We start from the raw sequence: 21,202 nt of genomic DNA, 5'->3' as shown, positions 1-21,202 counted from the left end.
TTACTTTACCGCATCGTCAACGAAAAATTGGCGATCTTCAAACTGATGTAACTTTGTCTGAAAAAAATAGCACAGCACTCTGTCTGAGCTCGTTTTAAAGAGGGCAGACTGCACTTTCGTTCGATCTGCTTGGGTTTTTTATAAACTATTTAACGAAGACGAGGTGTTAACGAAATCGGGACGTAGAAGCCATGGTTTCATCGTGACAGAAGAATCGATCTTTGCACGCTTGCGATCTCGCGTAAAAAAAAAATCGTAGTATTGTCTACCTTGTCTCGTTTCAAAGGGCGGAGTCCGTTCTGCGAGACGATTGATTTGTTCACAAGCCATTGTTATACATTTGTCGATTTATTTCTCTTTATCTTTACAAAATAATATCGGCTGCCATCAGACAAGAAACGAAGGTTACACACGATCCATAATCAATTGTTTTCATTTTTGTTCAGCGGCAATTCCGGACAAATTAATGCTAAGTCTTCATATATCGTCGATTCACGGTGTGTTTTGCATGTCTCTCTGTGTGTATGCAAGTTTGCATTTGTGTGTGTGTGTGTGTATGTGCTGCATCGCCACAAAATCGTTTGCGTTATAAAAAACAGTCCAACAGCGAACTTATTTTTATGTAAATTTCATTAACATTAGCTAGCGTTTATCTCCTCTCTCGTCGTCGCTTTTACTGCCAAGGAAGCTTTTTTTTACGAACGTATTTACATCGTGGAAACGAACCATTTTGTTTTTTGTTTAAACGGCGGCGAATGAAACTATTGCGCAATAATCACATCGGCCGAACGGAATCGCGAAACAATACGATCATACCTCCCATCCTCCTCCTCCTCCTCCTCCTCCCTTATTTTTTTGTTTTCTGTTTTACGATCTATTGTAATTCTTTAACTTCTTAGTGTCTATACATTTTTTTCTCTTTTTTTTTACGGGTTTGTTAAATTTATCGTTCGACGATCACGCAGACAGTGAAATGTGGGGGGCGGAAAAGGTATAATGGAATTATATTTAGGTCGAGAAAACACGCTTCATTGTTCTTAAAAAAAGTCGGAATGTTAGAAGCGACGTGTGCCCGTGCCAGGGAGAAGCCAGCGCAGCCTTCGTAGATGATTTCTCAGTTTATCTTTTCCTCTGTGTTCTTTTTTTTTTGTTTTCCATTGCGGAAACGATGATCGAAGGAAGACGAAATCCGAAATACACCTTCATCCCGCTGAGAGATACACCGTTCGATATTCTCGAAGATAATGTCCGTGTCCTCGTACTTTAAACGTTAATAATTGATCCCTCCGCACATACGAGGCGACAAGGTAGCACATTTGAACCGCGATCGTTGCGTAAGCACACAGGTTGCGCTGCCTCCTCGGCCGCCGCACCACCGTCGATTAATACTGAAAATTGTTACTCTCTCCACCGCGAAACAGCGTTCGAACTTTTCCATAGAATTTCCCGTCTCTCCCCGCGTCCGTGCCAGGACAAAACGTTTCTCATTTTAATTGCACCAAACGCGAGAGAGAAACAACCACGCGAACGAAATACGCCTCCCTCCCTTTCCGTTTTGCCTTTCCATTGTTTCCTCTTTTTTTTTGGTATTTGATATAATAATGCACATACCGACAATGAAAAATATAAAAGACGCGAACGTCGTCATCTAGGTCGCTCGTCTCTAACCCCACCTGTGTCTGTTATATCCGCAAATACAGTAACATTCCCTTATACATATTAATATAAATCTAAATATTAATATATATATATTTATAATATTCATATTTATATATAACATATTCGTCCTAAACGCGCGCGCGTCTCGCGACCACGCGGCCAACTCTGATTAGCGATTCAAATTCACCCATGCTCTCCCCGCCTCGCTCCTACGCTCCCCCTCTCCCAACTTTTCATTAAAATTCTCGCCGATCTTCATTGCCGAGACACCATTCCAGCCCATCGAAGCTCAAAAATCCTTTTTCCCCATATCATCGAATATTAGTTCCTTTTATTTTTTCTTCAAATCTCGATCATATACTTTCAAACTTTCCGAATATAACTAACACAACACTTCAGACATAAACAGCTAAACATCTTTTTAACATCACATCCATTATGCTACAGTACACGTTTCCGAGCCAGTGACGCGCTTACGGCGAGCACAGCATTTCATCCCCGCTCCCCGCTAGAAGCGGGGGGAACAATCCTCGAGCGAAGATTCACCCATTTTCTGTTTCGGACAATGCGCAATTTTTCAAACAATTCGACTGAACGGAAAATGGATGAACATCGATGGAAAACGTCTCGATAACGACGTTCGACCATTTGACGACAACGACTGTACCATGGTCAAAAGAATTTGGCAAAAATTCTGATAAAATTTCTCCGCGGCCATTCGAAGGACGGTCCGAGCTCGGATGGCCTGAAATGATAGTTCGCGCGAAAGAATCAGGTGAAGTGGTACCGAGGAAGAAAGGAAGGCTTCCTCCCTCGAGGAAGTCATTCGCATCGACGACTCCTCGCGTTCCCCCAACGGTTTCGTTTTCGTTCAAATTCGCTATGATATATAGACCGGTGCTTCGACCAACATCTGCCTCCGTTACTCAGGCGAGCTTCGTCCCCCTCCCTCCCCCCGTTTTCTATTCCCCCGGAGATTTTGTTTAATTAACGTGGGCGGTATCCCGTCTCTGTAACGCCAACGAAAGAATGGAGCCACTTTTTTTTTCGCTCGGCGCAGTCGCGGTTCTTTGATTACAAAAGCCGGAGAGGTTAATGGAATTCGAAATGAACGTGCGTACGGTTCTTTTTTTCGGATTCCGATCTCCGTTACCCGGGTTCGGGAACAAAGGAACCTCCCCGGCGCGATTGCAAAAATAGAACGCGGTTAACATCCGCCATTCTCCGGAACCACCCCGCGCCCTCTCGCCACGGGATCCCGCAAACGAACAGAAAGGGTCTCTTTTCTCCGTTCTCGTAAAAAGTGGCTCGGCAAGTGTTTCAATATCGCTCATTAATCGTTAATTACCAGCTAATAATTCGCGAAACTACGTCGACTTATCCGAGCGACAATAAAACATTATACAACGTTCCTTATCAATATCCTTTTTCTCCCTCTTTTGTGTTCTATCCACGTCAGTGTGTGTCTGTCTCTCACTCTGTGTTATTACATATGTGTGGCCTGTGTCCTGGCGTGTGGTGCTCCGTGTCAATACTGGTTCGTCGTAGTCTCTTCTGTTTTTTGGATCATGGCCGACCGTTCGACGCGCGGCGAACGCCGAACAATTTCTCCCGCCAAATTGTCGTCGAACTGAATGCCTGATTGTCCGTACGATCCATCGGATCGCTCCGCCACGCGGCGAACGATCGACCAGGACAGTTTTTCTCGGTTGTGAGCAATGTTATTTAAAAAAAGAGTTCGTCGAGCAACCAACCACCAGCATTGACCCCTCTCGTTAAACGTATATTATCTACAATACTGTCGCGAGTATCGGTTACCTTACCTCGACTAATTACAGTCGACTTTGTTACACGATAAATTACGGGCAATTGACTTTATACTTCTATATCGAAGTGTTCAGACGCGTCCCGAAGAGGCTCGGGTACCGAGTAGAAACAGAAACAGTTTCTCATTCTCTCCTCGCTCTCGCCACCATTCACACGTTCAGAAGGATAGTCTCTCTCCTCGGGGCTCTCTTACGGTCCTTTGTCTCGTGTCCTGCCTCGTGACGGTCGCGAGAGGACACTCTACCCCGCCCGACAAAGGGAAAAGTACCAGAAAGTCGAAAAGAGACCAACCGGGTTCTCTACTTCGCATTCCCCATTCCTCTGTCAAACAATAAACAGCACGATTTCCGTCGAACAAATCCCCGTCCTCGAGATAGCCTGATCTCATCACAGAAAGCCGGACATCTAACAGTTAAATACAATCCGAAACGTTTAATTTGCAAAATTTTCACAACTCCCGTCCGGTTTTGTTCTTTAAAGCGCATAATCTGAATATTTTTTCCCATCTCTCGTTTCACTAACGCTAAAATCGTTCGTACACTGCGATCTCTGTGCTTCGTGTCAAACAGAAATACCAATTAGATCTTCCGAAAAACCGTGATCTCGTGAAATCATCGGGAGAAATTCGTGGTCACATAAAGATCCACGGTCTGCTAATTGTTATAGATCGGAGACAGGTGTCCCTAATGCACATTCTAAACGTGTTCGTTTCTCTAACAGCGTCATGCAACAGATTGCTATTGATAATTGAAAAGGGAACTGTCTGTCACTGTTGTCTCGCGTCGAAAAGAAACCCGATTGAAACATTTATGGAATTTCGAACATTTGTCTCTTGGAAAAGAACAGCACTGATTCAGCGAAATAAACGCTGTTGGAAGCGCGACAGCTTCGCCTTTAAAATGCCGTTTTTTCGGAATCGATATCTCTTCTGGTTCTCGAGATATCGCCGTCCAAAGAGGACCCTGATCTTCGACGCCTGTATGCACGCTCACGCTACTTAGTGTGGGCCACGCTAGCGGTGGTCACGCGAGCGTCAGCCACGCTAGCGTTGATCACGTGAGCGTACCATCCCTAGTCGGCGCGCACGCTACTTCTGAGAATAGAACAACCACCGCGCAAACTTCGAGTCCTTGTATCTCGAGAACCAATTAAGCTATCAACTTGGAACAAAATGCATTTTAAAGGACGTTTCACTACGTCTCTCGCCAACATTTAATCCAATAATATCGTCTCCAATTTATGTGTATTTTAGTCAACAAATATCAAGTAAGACATAAGTTCTACCAGCGACGAAACAGTGACAGACAATCGCTCTAGCGAAGGTCATAGAAGGTCGAAGCGTCGGGTGACACTGATAGCGACAGTGAAGATAGACTTCTTCCTGCAAAAAGTTGCTGCTCAATTACGGTCTAATCGTTAGACATTTAGGCTCGCGTTCCCCTTTCGTGGAAAAGTGTCTCCCAGACGGCTGGGAGCGTTTCTAGAAATAAAGAAAACATTTCTCAGACTGTTGTCGACTTTTTGCAAGAATAAATTGTAAAAAGTTACTGCCGAACGCAGCGGTAGGCCGTTTGTGAGTTGTCGAAGAGGAGGAAGACGATGGATAGGCAGTAGAATAGCGAGATTTTGTGGTCGGTATCGAGCTGGAAGAGAAGTATCGCTATAGAATATCGTGCTGGAGATGCAGGTAGAAAAGGGAGAAGGACACACATTATATGTACATACATCGAGTTATGCGTATATGTATACATGTATATATATATAGATATATGGTTTGTAAATAGTATACAGAGACAGATGTAGGGCTACACGTAGGTAATAGATACAAGTAGAACAGAATATGTGCCAGAAGGTGTGCCATTAAGTGTGTAGATTTCATTTGTGCTACCGTGGTTGACAATACAAAATGAAAACGCGGTTGATGGTCAAGCACTCCAGGGACCAAAGCAGTGCCCATCGTGAAACCGACAGAAATTCCATGAAAGTTTCTACATCGTACAATTAAAACGGGCACAATGATTATTATTTCCTCTACTTTCACCTACGATAAAAAAAGACGGATGGACACTGCCAATGGACCCTGGCGTCTCGGAAACACGTGTCGATGCATTGTCAGCTTGCAAAAATACCGCAGTGTCAGAAAGCAAAATCAATGCAAAATTTTACAATTAATTCTCACGGGTCCACCGCGATATTTTGATCAGCGCGCAGGTTGGGCACGTGGTTTCCGGTTCACTTGTGCATATTAGACCTGTCGATCCACCGACCGATCCACCGGCCACGATCTAACCTCGATCGCAGCGAGGCGGATCAATTTGCTTCATTGTCGAGCGCAGATTTCTTTAATCGTCGATCCACTCTATACTCTCGCTTTCTCCCTCTATTTCTCTCTATCACTCGCACGATCACAAGCACACACTCACGCGCTCTATCTCTCTCATTCTCATCAGACTCTAAAAAGGTAATCACGTTGATCCCATAGAATACGCATTTTAAATATCTAGGCACGATTCCTAACGATTGTTCTGGGCAAGCTTGTGCGCAAGAAAGTCTCTCTTTCCTCGTTCTCGTCTTCGGGACATCGGTCCTCGGTCTTCTAGATCCTCCGAGACGCTTTCGTCTCCGAGGGCGAGTCAATCGAGAGCAACTCAGATCTTGCGCATCCCGCGATCATTCCTACGCGGAACGGTCTCTCCTGTAAGAAAAGTCAGCGAAGCACTCGGTTCAATGGAACGCTCCCCGAAAATCCCGTCGGCAGTGCCGTTCACCGTGAAATCTCGCGCTTAAACGCTCGCCTGGTTTCGCATGGCGTCCCTCGAACGCCTCGGTCAAGGGACAAAATGGAGGATGCTGCCCCTCGTTTCCGGTGCGGCAAACATTCTCCACAAAAGACAATGCTCGGAGATCTCGGCTAAACTCGCGAAAAACCTAGAAAATCTGCGGCATCGAGGCTCGCGTGATCCCGAAACGCGACGGGGAAGAGAAATGGTGTGTGAGAAAGTTTTCTGCACCGATTCACAGTTGGACGCTCCGCGAGAAATAAAAGTAAATAAGTATGTCAGAAAGAAGATCGTAGTTTGCTTTGAAATGAAAATATTTTTCTTCTAATTTTCCTGGGAGGAGTGACGGTGATATTTATTTAACCCCTTGCCGTACTTCAACGAGTCAGACTCGTGACGGAGATTTCTGTTAATATCCTGTTATATATAATTGTTACTCCGTCGTTTTAAGTCGGAATAAAAATCAGCCGACTTGTGATCAGTATTTAATCGTTCTAGTAAACGTGGGCATAGAATAAATATAAATTGCCTCTTTCTCCTAAGAAATAATTAGAATCGAGAAGGCGTTTACCATTGTAACTATGAAGAAAATGATACGGCAAGGGGTTACGAAAAGTAAGACCAAGTTAATAATTAAGAATTTGAATAGTGTAGAGAAAGATTGTTAATGATTTAAGGACGCGTCGAACTGTGATTCGAGGCAGCCACCAGGGAAATAGCGCGTCGATGAAACTCTGAAAAGGAGTATTAAAAAATAAGATGTCCGGGAAGAGACCCTGACGCTGATTGTTCTCTGATTGTTTCTTCGAACGGTCAGAAAAACGGTGGACACCCGAAACGTCGCGAGCAATCGATTGTCGTGGCGGATTTGTTGTTTTCATTGTTTCGAGAATAAAAAGAATCAGCTCGGTGAGAGGTGTAAAGAGTGTGGGGGACACAAGAAATTTTTGCACGGCCGCGTCCGCTCGTCAGCGGTGTTCCAATATCTTGCGCGTTCGCAGTTTTCGACCGCAATTTCCGCGAAATCTCTGTAAGAACGGCGCGCGACGGAAAAACCGCTTGTGCCCCGCCGTGAAAACAGTGGGTGGGTAGAGGAGAGTGCAGTTGGACACACAGAAAGAACACAAAAAACGGACAGGTTTATTTATCTTTCCATTCATTTTTGCGTTTTCTTGACAAATCGGCTATATGTATATACGTATAGTTCTTTGCCCGCTCGCTGGCGAATGATAATCTCGTCTCGTGTTCTGTTTTTGTTTCTCTTTTTTTTGTTTCCTTCCCTTCCTTCGACACTCGGTCATTTTTACCGGTAGCAGGACAGAGAGAAAAGTAAAACGCGTAGTGGAGGGGTATGTGGGTTGCGGAAAAGAAAAAAAAAATTGAAAAGTTCACGCGGGTTACAGGCGAATAGAAGAGTTTTGGTGTGTACAAAAACACTTTTTTTATCGTCGGTCGGTTTGTTTCTTCGCATATAGAAGTTTCTGGGATTTCTGCGATAAGCGGGAATCGGGAAGGGTGTGCGGGGGGGGGGGGGGGGGTTGGAAAAATACTTCGGCGAGCATAAAGGCGAGAAACTAAAGAACAGGCTCACGTTTGTCGCAAAAATCGCGGATGGCGTACAGTGAGTGGTAAAAAATTCCAATCGCCTCGTTCCGTCGATCGCGGCCTCGACGTGCTCGCACCCCACCCCTCTGCTTCCGAATTAACGAGCAGCAATTTTCATCAAACGATTTCCGTGACGTGACGATTTCCCAACGAGCGTTGCGGAATTTCATTCTGGCCGGCAGAGGGTGGAACAGAAAAAACAGCGTTCCAATCGGTTTCGTAAAATACCGAGATATTGATGGTCGAGAGAGCTCGCGTCAACGGGACGAGGCAACTTAGGTCTATAGGCGGAGATAGTAGCGCTACTAGTAGTAATAGTAGTAAGTAGACAATACAGTAGTAGATATAGTAAGAGTAATAGTAATAGTGGACCGCCGACGATTATGCAATCGAAAATAATTGAAAGAAATCTGCTTGTCAGCTTGTCGGACATGTTCTGTATAGTCCATGCTACGTTTTCGATGCATGATTGCCAGCAGTCCAATGATAAGAGTAGAAGTAATACAAAGGTATACGATGTACGTATTGAGAGAGTGAGAGAGAGAGAGAGAGAGAGAGAGAGAGAGAGAGAGAAAGAGAGAGATAAAAAGAGAGAAGAAGAAAAATAGTGATAGAGGGTGAGAGATAGACACAGAGTGACAGAGAGAAATAGATAGAATAGAATCACTATGAGAAGTAAGCATGATAGTATAGAATAGAGAGATCTCGGGGAGATAGTCCGAGTAGTGACAGATGGGACAGATTAGAGACAATAGAGTAGCGCCGATCAGTTAAAAAACGTTAACGAGCCTATACTAAGGTCCAACTAAAATTAAAACGCTCGATCTTACAAAAAAACACCTCTCCCGATGATGGTAACGATGAACAAAACGATAACGACACCTCGCGCGTTCGCTCTCGTTATCATCATCATCGCCATCATCGTTATCATCAGCATCACCATCGTCAGCTTTCGTATCTTTTTTTTTTGTCTTAGTTTTCCATTTTCTTCGACCGCTTTCGCTTTTTCACCACTGTATGTTTTCGTCTGTTCTCTTTTTTCCTTTTAAAAACTAAGCTCGTGCTCTGCTTTCGAACTAATTTACGCGAAATGGTAGTCTAAGAGTTAGAGAATTAATTAAAAAAAAAAAAGGAATCATAAACAGAGTAACGAAATAGGTAAATAGGGGAGTACGATCTAGGGAATAATGATGTAAAGAGTAAAGTATAAATGAGTTATAATTATTAATTAGACGCTGGATTAATAGTAACGAACGTAGGCGATAAACGGTGATGATTAAAAAATAGCGATAATTATAATAATAGTAATAGTAGTAGTAATAGTATAGTATAAGAGTAGTAGTAGTAATAGTAGTAATAGTAGTAGTAGAGTAGTAGTAGTAATAGTAATAGTGGTAGTAGTAGTAGTATAGTAATAGTAGTAGTTGTAGTAGTAGTAGTAGTAGTAGTAGTAGTAATAGTGGTAGTAGTAGTCGTAGTAGTAGAGTAGTGGTAGTAATAGCGGTAGCATAAGAGTAGTAATAGTGATAGTAATAGCAGTAGTATAAGAGTAGTAGTAATAGCATAGTATAGTATAGTATAGTAGTAGGTAGTATAATCGTGGGTAATAAAAAAAAAACGAATACAGAAAGAAACATCGGAGAATGAAGAAAATAAGGCGACGCAATCGCGGAACAAATAATAATATTAATAATAATAATAATATTAATAATAATAATAATAGTAATAGTAGAGTAGTGTAGTAATAGTAATAATAATAAAAAAAACGACGCTAAAAAGTTACGATACGGAAGTCAACGTACGGGTTTTTTTGTTTTGTTTGTGAACGTCGATGAAAAAATGCTCGTTCGAAGAAGGTGTGGCGCGTCCCCATCGCAAGACGCATGAAAGACGTCGAAAGACCCGCCCCGGAAGCGACAGTGGCGCTATCTCTAGGTAAACGAACACTCGAGGGCATCTACAAACATGATCACAATCCGCTCCCCTTCCGCCCGCGATTAAACCTATAACCCACCCACGACTGGGCCACGAATGTTTATGCGTGTCATAAACATGTTTTTTTCTGCAAGTAAGAACGACGGACAGAACTGGAAAAATTGTCTCGCTGCACATGAAAAAGAAAAAGAAAGAAAAAGAAGACTGCTCGTTTGTCGCACACGCTGGTGCATAAAATCCGCGGTCTGGTCATGGGATTGCTATGCTACGCTTGTGAAAAAATGATTGACAATTTCTTTGACGTATTAGAACGCAACGATGCCTCTCTACAAGTACTCTGCTCGGGTCCCCGTGCGAGCCTGTAGCGAAGCAAGGGACCGTTTCGCAGAAGGTGCTGCGCGATTGAACGTTTTCGGCCCGACCACTCCCAGAAGGCGTTCCTAGGAAGCGGTGGGCGTGGCACGGCGCTCGTGACCGGTTTTCGGTGGCGTCCTTGCCGAGAGACAGCGCTGCGCTTCGGTTTTTAGCGTCGATATCACATTACCGAGGTCGGAGGAGCAGAAACGAAAACGGAAACGCGTTTGCCGTGCGGGGGGGGGGGGGGCGCTTCCGGGGCCGCCTTTATGCGCGTAAACTCGCATAAATCGGAAAATACTTTCTGCAGGGAGGCTCTGTAATTGAGGTATAAAAATCGTAGTAGTAAATCGTGTATAATTAATCGCGTCGTGCCGAAAGAAGACACGTGGAAGAGCGATCGGTATGTGCCCATACTTCTGCCGAATATGTGCGCCTGTGGCTCTCGGTGTCGGTGTGTGAGTTTGTGTCTCTGTGTGATTGTGTGCGCGCGTGTGTAGGCCCGTTTGTGTGTGTGTATGTGTCTCGGTGTATGTACCTTCTATGTGTATAAATGCAAACCGGTGAATAGGTGAGCGTCGGTGTAAATGCTTCATAGGAATCATCGGTCGACATTGAACTATACATTGATCGAACACAGCTGAATCCTCACAATTGGTCGCGATCGTCGGTTCCATCCCGGATCCCTGATCCAGGGATCACAGGATCTAGGACCCATAACGAAACTGGCTATCTAACTCTCCCGGTACTTGAGATTCCCTTCGAGTCAACTCGACTAACTATCTACATCCGGACCTTGAGATCTTAGGCCTTGGGGTCTAAGCCTAACTCGTCTATTACTCCCTCGTGGATCCGCGGATCGTGTATCGTATCCACCGTCATTCGTCACTGTTTCGTTCCCGAGCACCACGAGATTCAACGAATCCATGAACTGACCTGGGAAACACGAAATGTTGGCACTGACAGGTATCGGGCATGGTCGGTCGTCTACGTCCCCGAACAGCGTACAATTCAATAGCGAGCGATCGCGTGGCGAGAACCGATTGTATTTTTGTCTAGCGTCTGTACCTCCTCCGGTTTTACTTTTGTGCTTCGGAATAGCTATACACCCGGAGCTACCTAGGTATCTCCGCGTTACGAGAACTAATCACCTAATCGAACCAACTAGAAAGAGCTTAACCATAAAAACGCCCGCCCTGACAATTGATTCGCGCGTAAAACGGTTCCGCTTGTTCCTCGTACAAAATGAAAATTGATTTGTCTTGCCGGAGGCGAGCTGATTGTGACTTGCAACGCAATTCCTGGCCCACAACTGCATCCCCGTTAATTGTCCCCCTCATGTCTGAACTTCGATTTTCCTTGGAACAAAGGCAAGAACTAGCTTCCAGCTGAGACTACCTCTTTGCCGCCGTATCAGCTGGCTTCATCTCGGGTCGGCCGAGCACTTGTATCTAATTGTTAGGCCTCTGTTAGGTCGATGGATTCAGGATTACGAGCTAGGTATTATTCGTTCAAAGTTAGGCCAGGCTGAGCTAGATCTTAGTTAGCTACTAGGGCTGAAGCTAGATCCAGACAGAATCTGGGTGAACTTAGGCTAGGTTTCGTTAACTACCAGTGTCCAAAGTGATCTATGTTAGGCTTTATCAGTCCTTAGGTCTTGTTGGACTCGTGTTGGATACTGGTTAAGTCGAGGCCAGGTGTTTTTAGCTGTCAGAGTCTAGATCTAGTCGAGACCCTGGCTAGATTCGAATTGGGCTATCTCCCAATGAAGACAGCTGCTGCTAGCGAACGAAGAGCGATTCAGACTGGAAGTCCTGAGGATTGGTAAGCTACTTTTAGGCTATTGTTGTCAAAGAGGGTGTTAGGTAAACGATGTAAATACTGGATTGTCGGATTCGGAGCGGTCCAAATGAATTGAGGAAGCCACTCTTGGGGCAGGCGAGAAGGTTTGAACAGAGGACGACGTGAACGTCGCCGAAGAGAGAAAACGAACCGAAATGAAACGAGGTGACGCGAGGAAGGATAATCGACAGCTTCTCCGATGGCTCAAGGATTCGCATTTCTTTCTTTTACTTTTGTTCTTCCCGTGGAAAATGATATTCGATACAGAGACTCGAGTGATTGTCGTTTAACTATACCATAGTACTCGTTTGAATCCTGTGCGCTTAATTAGACAGGATCCGCTACACGAGTGTCTTCTAACACGCTACAGTTTTGTCATTATATATTCGAATCCTCGTCTCCGATTTTACTCGTCGACTTAACAGCTACTACCTTAGATAAATTCCTACGGTGACGCGCGACGCTAGAACTACCGGACAGCCGAGGTCGGCTTGGTTACCTGTGGTCTCATTTTTATAAAAACACGACGGGGTCGCCGAACCCTCGCCTTATGTACACAATGAACGTCTAATTGAGTTTTGCTTCCGGTGAACTTTCGTGGCGGCAACCGTGGGATCGGCCATGGTAAAAGACCGACGTCTGGGTAGTTCTAGCGCGAACCGGTCGCGTGTTCTGTCCTGGCTCGAGGACACCCTTCCGGTTTCATTTTTCCTAACTACCTGTGCATGATTTTCACCAATGTTGTCCGTCGGTAGGCATCGTGTCACGATCAACCTCGTACCGACTTCGTCTTTCGCGGCTTACCTATGCTTTGCTTGGCGATACATCGATGTTACAACAGCGACAGCGATTCTAACGATCAACTAACGAGTAATAGAGCGATCGAGACCTACGTCGGCCCCCGCCGGGCCACACGCGGGACCTCGAAGAGGTCCTACGCACGCGGTCCAGCACGGGGGACCGTGATCTAAAGTACAATCGAGTAGCTTTCGGATTTAATTCAATTAGTCGCCCGACTGTTCGGTTGCGATGCGCTTACATAAAGAGAGAACTAGCCCGAGATGCCTGGTCCACGAGGGCCCGGAGGACGGGGACCTAGGTGGGGAGTAGTCGTAGCTCCCGGCTACCGACCTCCGACGCCTGTAGGACGAGGCGTTTTCAAGGGTCGAAGATTTAGCTGGCCGCTACGCCGTCATTGTGGACCGGCAAGGATTTCACGTGCACACCATTGATAACGAGGTCTTCGTCGGCTCTAAAGGCCAGCCGGTGGATGGGGAGGCTACTCTGCGGAGGGCACATTGGCCATGAAATGCGCGGAACCTGCCTGCAGCGTCACGCCATGGAAATTGAGCCGATGGGGCGCAGGAGATAGCACGTCGTCTGCTCGAGGATTTCCTCTAAAGGACTCGATCATCGGTCAAAAGGAGGCCGATTCTGGTGTCACTGCTGGCTCTCGTTAAACGTCTTGGAAAATAACAGTCTCGGGTGGTTCGATTCACTCAGGTGGTCACGCGTCTTCGTCAACAAGGCGAACACGAAGCTAGGCCTAGGGCTCTGCTGTCTCTCTAGCGAGTCTGAAGCCATGGGGCGTTTATTAAACAAGTGTCCGGTGTTATCCTTACTGCATCTTCATTGGTTCATCAATTCCAAGCTTTAAAATTAGGTGTCGGGTCTAGGTGCGGGAACTGGGTCCCGAAAGGTAGCTATCAGATTGCAGGCGCGTCTAACGAGATTCAGCAGACTTCAGATTCGGTGAACGTTTCTGACGAGTGCTCCGCCACCTGTACCAGGCTCACGAGTGTCAGCACATTGGAGCTAACCAGTACAAGGGCCGGGACCTTCGGTTCTAGGTGATGGCTTCCATGGAAGAGAAAAGCAGGCAAGAAGATCAAGGAATCACTCGGTCAACGGACACATCATCCTTCGGAGATCCTTCTCCAGGACTAGGACAAAGGAACGTCGAACTGGTCCCAAAATACTCCACCGAATGAAGACAAGTTCCTGTTGATATGTCGATGAACCTAGAGTCTCCTAGCTAGGTAGCAGCGAAGAGTCCTAGGCCGAGGCCTGGACCAGAGGGTCCTGCTGGCTGTCGATGAACTGTACAGCCCCGCGAACGGTCTGGGACCGGTGCGACGACCCCTATCGTGAACCTGTCACCCGAACCCTAACATACGAACGCCGTGAGGCGTGTCCTGGCCAACGAGATCCCCTTTGGTCTCTCTCTCGAAGTTTGCCTCTCTCTACTTTGCTTGACCCTGTGTGTCTTTTAAACGCTTTCGCCTCGTAGGAAAAATTAAATACTCGCTTAATTCAACAACCGGCACCCATCGACGCCCGATCGAGGCTTTGGGTGCGCGTTAAAGGTATCTTCTACGATCTTGCCAGCCCGTTTCGAACGGATCCGATCGTCCCCTCCTTCCCCGACTCTGAGCCGTCGCCAGGGTCCTGGCGAGACCGGGTCGCTTTCAGGGGTCAGGTCCGTGAACGTGACCGTTCAGGGAGGGCCCCGGATTAATCCTGGTTCGAACGACGCCTAAGGCCCCGATTAGGCAAGCAGACAGTCCTGAACTTCCAACGATATATTTTACACAGTTACCGATAAGTAATTTTGTTTAAACCTGATCTACACGCGGTGTCTCACTCTCGCCAGACTCTTATCCAGACTCTCAGCATCCCCGATTCTCTCCCCGACGCAATTTCTCCATCATTCTCTCTTCCCACTCTCTCCCAATTTCTCTCTCTCTCTCTTTCTTTCTTTCTCTCTTCCTCGTACTCCTACCGCATATACAATATATTCAATAATAGATTAATCTTTTTACCTAGTTCATTAGATAATCCGTAACTTCGGTAACCCTAGACTTATCCGTTATTAATAAAATATAGATTATAGAGATGCAGTCACCGCGAACTTCTAGGACATACCTATTTACCATGCTATATACCAAATATATATATACATATACATGTTTACACATACATTTATTTATATATATATACGTAATATATGCACGCGTGTAGGTGTATTATATGGGGGATATACGTTTTCTGTGCTTGTTTCGTGATTGGGTAAGTGTTTCGTGTGTGTGTGTATGCTTCGTGCGCGTAGGTGTCTGTCTAGTGTGTCTGCGTGTATGTATTTTATCTACATGTACGTCTCTGTAGTGTCGTTGGGTGAAGAACGTTTTCCTTTACATACATGTCGTGTGCTTATTTAACGTGGTTACGTCTCATTTCTATAGTGACTAATAACCTCTGTAGGCTAAGCTTCGTCTACTGCGTGGCTCGAACCAGACCCCGAATTTCCTTGGTCCGAACAGTTTTATTCATTTCATTATCTTTTGCTCAGGTTTTGCTTCATTCGACGATTGAACTCGACTCGATTACGCGGGTGTTATATCAGCGTCGTCCCGATTCGACTCCGGAAAGAAAGGGGATCGTTTCTCGATCATGCTCAGCGTGTCTGACCCATCGGGGACACCTCGGACGTCGCTGTTCTTTCGTTAGCTGGCTTTGGTTACGCTTTCGGTAGACTGCTACTCAGGGAATACTTTGTACTTGGAACGTTTCGACGCGGTTTGACGGGATCCGATAGCTTGATTGTCACAGTTTTCTATCATTCACTTCATTAGTTCACTGAACAGGGATGTCCGCCGACCCTGCCGGTCGTCATTCCGCCGGCTACCGAATTTGTTCGGCGATGTTCGACGCGGGCAAGTATAGCCGAGCGTGATCTACCAGATCCGATCGAACGATCGTCCGCAAAAGAGTGGTGTGTTTCGTGGAAGGAGCGTTTCTTTTTGTCCGCCGTGGATCTAATTTTTTGAACTTCGAACGATCAGAGCAATCGAGAGTCGTCTTGCCATTTGGTCTCTATAGTATATAAAAATACGTCGTCTATATGAGGAAGTTACGTTGAATATGTATACATCTATATATTAGAACAACTCTTCTAGAATTTCGCAAAGGAGTTTACGTTGGTCTGGAGAAATTTCGGAGCCTGAGTATCCGCGACACCATGTAGCGAGTGCTGGCTATCCCAACCCTCACATCGGCCCCCCTCAACCCAGCTAATGATATACTCAATCTAAATCGTCCGCAGGGTGTCACATCGAACCTCAACGAACACGAACGAAAACCGGGAAACCTACGCGCCACCTTAAAACCCACCGAATCGAATAAAAATCAGAAATTCTGTTGTACCGTGAACCAAATCGTTCGTTCAAATAATCCGATGAAACCACGAGACGTTTGAAACCATACCGAACCAGATGTTGGAGCATGTTTGACACCCCGCGGATAATCTACAACCCGGTACGGCTGGCCCGTTTGATTCACCGAATTGATTATCTTTTTTTTTGTTAAAGCTTTCACTACTGTCCCTCGTTTAGAAATCTATTTTTTGGCGGAAATCAGAAAGAAGAGGAAATCATGGGTCGTCGCAATAAACGCGAAGGTCCGTTTGCTTTTGGGAACTATGTCGGACGAAGTGTCCAAAACGATCAGAACGCGGGGCTAAACGATTGTACGAAAGAACGGGTGTGTGTGTGTGTCTGTGCGCGTGTCTCTCCGTGGTTCGTGCCTTTGTGTGTTCGATCAGGTGTGAACTGGGAATGTGTTGAGAAGCTCCTAGGTAAAAATCAACGCGGAGTGGTAACGCCGAACGACGGGGCTCGGATCGGTCGAACACGTGGCACCCCGCCGCGTTGGAGACGTTTACAGGCATTTCAGGTACGCTTGCGAGACATTGTGCCGGAAATACTATTGTGCGGGAGGCCTTCAACTGGTTCCCTCGCGCCGAACTAAGACTCCCACGTGATTCCTTTGTGCTGTATCGTGGCGGTCAGCGCGGGACAATTGAAAGAGCCTGTTTTAATACTTAAAAGGAGAACCTTAAAGTAGAGGATGCACTGCGAGGCAATGAATTCCAACATCGACGTCCAGCTAGACGCCAATGTCCTTCGAGAACGCAAATTATTTCGTGGACCACGCCGCGGATTAACAACACGCGCTTGGTCTCTAAAATAATTTACGTAATCGAACGGTACAAAGACGTCCGCTCGGACGGCGTAGAGTCAAACGATCACTGGAGAAACAAGCCTATCCCAAGGAAGTCACGGAAAAGTGTCCCTGAACCGAAAATAACGTGAACGTGTCGTGTTCGTGTGTACCCGGTGTGAACGTGTGACGAGTCAGCGTCTCGCACGACGGACGCTTTTCCCTCCTTGTCTCGGTAGAGTCTATAAATGCAGTCATCGGATTAAATAATGTAAATATATCGGAGATTCGAAAGACAGATCATAGATGCAAAGACTGGCCCCTTCGCTCATGCCGGCTACTCGCTACGTCTCTACTGATTGGTCGATTCTCACTCTCCCCAGCCATTCGCGAATTGGCCCCCGGCGAACTGTGCTTCCACCTTTGCCAGGAGCTAGATGAGATGATCGAGCCCTAGGTGCTAGAAGAGCTATCAGATTTCAGGTGGTTGTTAGAAGAACTATCGAGACCTGGCTGGGAGGGTCATCAGGATTAAGAGATGCTAGAAGTGTTATCTGGACTTTAGGAGATGTTATCAGTTTCGTCAGGATCTGGGTGGTAGTTGAAAGTGTTATCTTGTTCTGGATAGAAGATTCAAATTCTTGATCAAAATCTTGTAAATTATAGATCATTAAAAGAACTATTTAGACCTGATTGCTAATAATGAAATTACAATTGGAAATACTAGGAGTTTAATTTGGGTCTTTATAAAAGGACGATGTGGACCAGATTGTTATACTTGTCAGCAAAATTAGAGGATGATGGTAAGTCTTCAGGAGTATTTCTATCATCAGAGGATCCGTCAAGCTCCAAATTCTGAAGGACCCCCAAAGAGTTAAACTGGTAAGCCGTCGCCAGGTGCCGAATCTTGACGGCCGAAGGAGAGACCCCACCCTAGAATTAACGGCTAGCCTACTTTGGCACAAACAACACTGCCCGGGCCGGCACTCGCTTTTGTTAAATATATTTTTTTGTAGTTTTTTTTTCTTCTGTTTATCTGTTTCACTCACATCGCTTCGAGTCGCATTAGTCTCTTTCTCTCTGGCTCACACAACAGCACTCGCTCCGTCACTAGCATTCTCTCGACGGTCCTCTCTCGCACGCACACCATTCTCGCCACGCCACTTTCACGCGCTTTCCCTCCGCTACCATTCTACGGTCGATACGTATATTTAATAAGATTTAATTGACTCCAACAGAACGTCGAGTAGACAGAAACTTTTCCGGGCGTCCGTGGTCGCGTCGCGACGACGCTGCTCGGCGTTTTTTTTTTTGATACGACGTCCACGTTGCCGATGGACGTCCGCGTCGTCGCGACGCCACCGACAGAGGGCCAGTTCAGATCACGACGCTACAACACTACTGATAATTTATTTGCCGCCCGGTGGTGCGAGGCACGGGCCTCGGCTATCTCTCTCTCTCTTTTGTTTGCATAGTCTCGAGCATGTTTCGCGGTTATGTTCGTGTCCGTGGGGGACGCCCGCCGGAGCGCCCCCGCTCGTCCTCGTCGGCCAGAAGCAAGCGTCCTCTCGGGCCACTCCTCTGGTTTCCATTAATATATTTATATATATACATATATAATATATTTTTACGCTCTGCAGTGTAACGGCTACGTGTATCATAAGAGTTTCATCGTGATTAATCGTGGTACGCGACACCGGCGAGCTCAACATCGTTCAAAAACACAACAGACCTCCCCAAAACTGTGTTAGCCTCTCCGCTCCCGGACCTTGGGTTCTGGCTAAGCGTGACCTAGCGGGGCGGGCGCCCTTTTTCGCGCCGCCTTGTCGACAGGAATGCTTGGAGATCAGGAACAAATCGTCAGCCGGATGGAAAGTAAACGAGGTCGAACCGTCATCATCCAGGCGTTCCAGAATTTCCCCCCCACTAATACAGAGTCCCCCCTCCTCACCCCCTACGCTTGTACAAACTCGTTTCACTTCTAGCTCCCTTTTTTTTTTGTTTAATTAGCGATATGTTTAACGGTTCACTCCCGCCTCCTTGTCAATATACGTGTGGTGTGACCCTTATTTAATTACGATTAAAGATTCTACACAATCCTAAGCACCTATCAGCTAAGAAACCTGCGTCTCTGTGTGTTCGTGTTTCTCTCTCTTGTGTGTTTGTTGTTTGTGTGTGTGTGTGTTTGTGTGGATACGTCATTGCGTGTATCTCTGTGCGAACTCTCGTGTCTGTCTCTCTGTGTCTAATTTATGTCGTGTGTCGAGTGTACGGCGTGTGATTAATACTTATCGTCGAACATACAAATTATAAAAATACCACCCGCAACGACGTACGACAGCGTCAACGATCCCGCCACGTGGCCAGTCGAGCTAAACACACGATCGAACCCGATAATGGTCGACGGCCGAGCCCCCGTCGAGGCCGCGGGCCGCCGAGAATACTGAAGGTACACTTTCAGGAGGAGAACAGAAAAATATATAATATATAGATCGAAGGAGAAAACGCATAAAGAAGAATCGGGTGGCCCACGAAGAAGCACCGGCTGCGACGCGTGGCGTGAGAAAACCTCGATAAACGCTCGCGCCATACCGTCGGAGCTCCGTCGGAGCCGCTACAGAGGGCAGACGACGACGACGAGTCGGCCCCGAGGGAAACGGCGCGAGCAGCTCGCGGATAAACTGCCAAGGGTCCCGTTCACAATCAGCCCTAACAATTAAATCTTGGTACCCGACGATCGCGAAACCACAGACATTATCGTCATCATAATCATCATCATCACAAACGTCGTCACCAATCACCGTCGGGTACCCATCTACTTTCATTCATGCTATCTCCTTGTTTTTGTCCTAGACTGTGCACGTCGCTCATGCGCCGACTGAAAAAACTCGTCGACAATTCTCTTACATGCTAACAAAGACGCGTTATCCAATGATCGATCGAACGGTCGTCCCAGATCCGTTCTTCTTTCTATCATATCATATCATATTTTTTTTTTGTTTGTTTGTTTGTTTAACTTTAAAAATCCTTAACATCGTTACTCCGGTTTCAAGATGTAATTTCTCGCTCGGCCATCGGTCGGCTAGCGTCACGCTTGTAAAATATATAATATATATTTATATATATATCTATATATATGTATATATATATAATATACCTTATACTTTAAAGATTAACTCTGTACAAGAGCCGAGGTGCTCTTCGACCGAGTCCCTCTCCGTACCCATTCTTTTTTTAATCCTAGGTCTCTCCCTCCTCCCTTCAGAATACTCGTGTGTGTCTCTGTGTGTGCACGCGCGCGACACGCTTGCGTGTGTGCGCGCGCGCGTCTCTCTTTCGTTAGACGCGGGAGACACAAGCTATGGGTCCTCTCCCCTCTCTCTTTCTCTCTGAACGGTTCTGGCTTTCAATTAAATCGCTCGTTTCGTACCCCGGGTCATTCATTATTTCGCGCCGCCTGGAAAACCAGCACCGGTTCCTGAATACAGAGTCCGCGACGCCGCTTACTTTCGGTCAACCCGATCCCTCCTCCTCACCCCCTCCCTCCCCGCTCTCTGTATACAGCCCCTCTAACGTCGATCCCAAACCCCTAAAACCTTGCTTCGCGGTTCCTCCGTTGCGCAGCCCTAATCCATTTTTGTTTTCTGTTTCCAGGCCGTGAGGCTGCGTGGAAAACCCTACACAGCGTCTCTCTGTTCTTTGATCGAATGAGAAAAAAAGAAACATAGAAATGGATGCACAGTTTCGTACTCCCGGGAGGGGCCGGGAGTACTGTTTTTAGTCGTGGTTCGTCCGGGCCCCGTATCCGGGGACCAACAAGCTCGGCGGGTGTCGGCTCCCTTTCGCTTTTCTCTGTCATGCTGCGTTGCTGTATGCTTTTTTTTCTCTCTGGAACGCTCGTTATCAGCCAAGCACGATAGAACGGCGGTGGTGGTGATGGTGGCCAGTCAATGAAGTTGCAGCCTTTGTAGGAACGGATGAGCAACGGACTGGACCCATCGCAGGGATCATCAGTCGTACACTGCGCCGGGTGACCAAAAGGGGACTAGGGCGTAGGGCTGGTACCACTGCCGGTCGTTTGATTGTGATTCTTGTTAGATGTTGCTCTTGGAAAATGATACTCTCAGGTGGTTGGATTCGCTCAGCTGGTAGTTGTGCATTTTCTGGAACAAGCCGGCCGTCAGTTCCTTCGTTCTACCTAA

The 21,202-nt window shown here is 46.5% G+C and overlaps 1 protein-coding gene across 6 annotated transcripts in view; it reads right to left on the bottom strand.

Annotated features, from left to right (window-relative positions):
- Window positions 1–329: 329 nt before the first annotated feature.
- Window positions 330–21,202, bottom strand: part of Heph (polypyrimidine tract-binding protein 1 heph) — a 504,094-nt gene continuing 483,221 nt past the window's right edge. For all 6 annotated transcript variants that reach the window (XM_078187514.1, XM_078187508.1, XM_078187509.1 and 3 more), the window contains one exon: window positions 330–21,163. In XM_078187514.1, the coding sequence (XP_078043640.1) occupies window positions 21,095–21,163 (69 nt within the window). In that variant the 3' untranslated portion in view covers window positions 330–21,094. The remainder of the gene's footprint in view (window positions 21,164–21,202) is intronic.

This window comes from Augochlora pura, chromosome 7, assembly GCF_028453695.1.
Source record: "Augochlora pura isolate Apur16 chromosome 7, APUR_v2.2.1, whole genome shotgun sequence".
NCBI lineage: Eukaryota > Metazoa > Arthropoda > Insecta > Hymenoptera > Halictidae > Augochlora > Augochlora pura.
The sequence above is the reverse complement of the archived record's forward strand: the minus strand, read 5'-3'. Positions and strand labels throughout refer to the sequence as shown.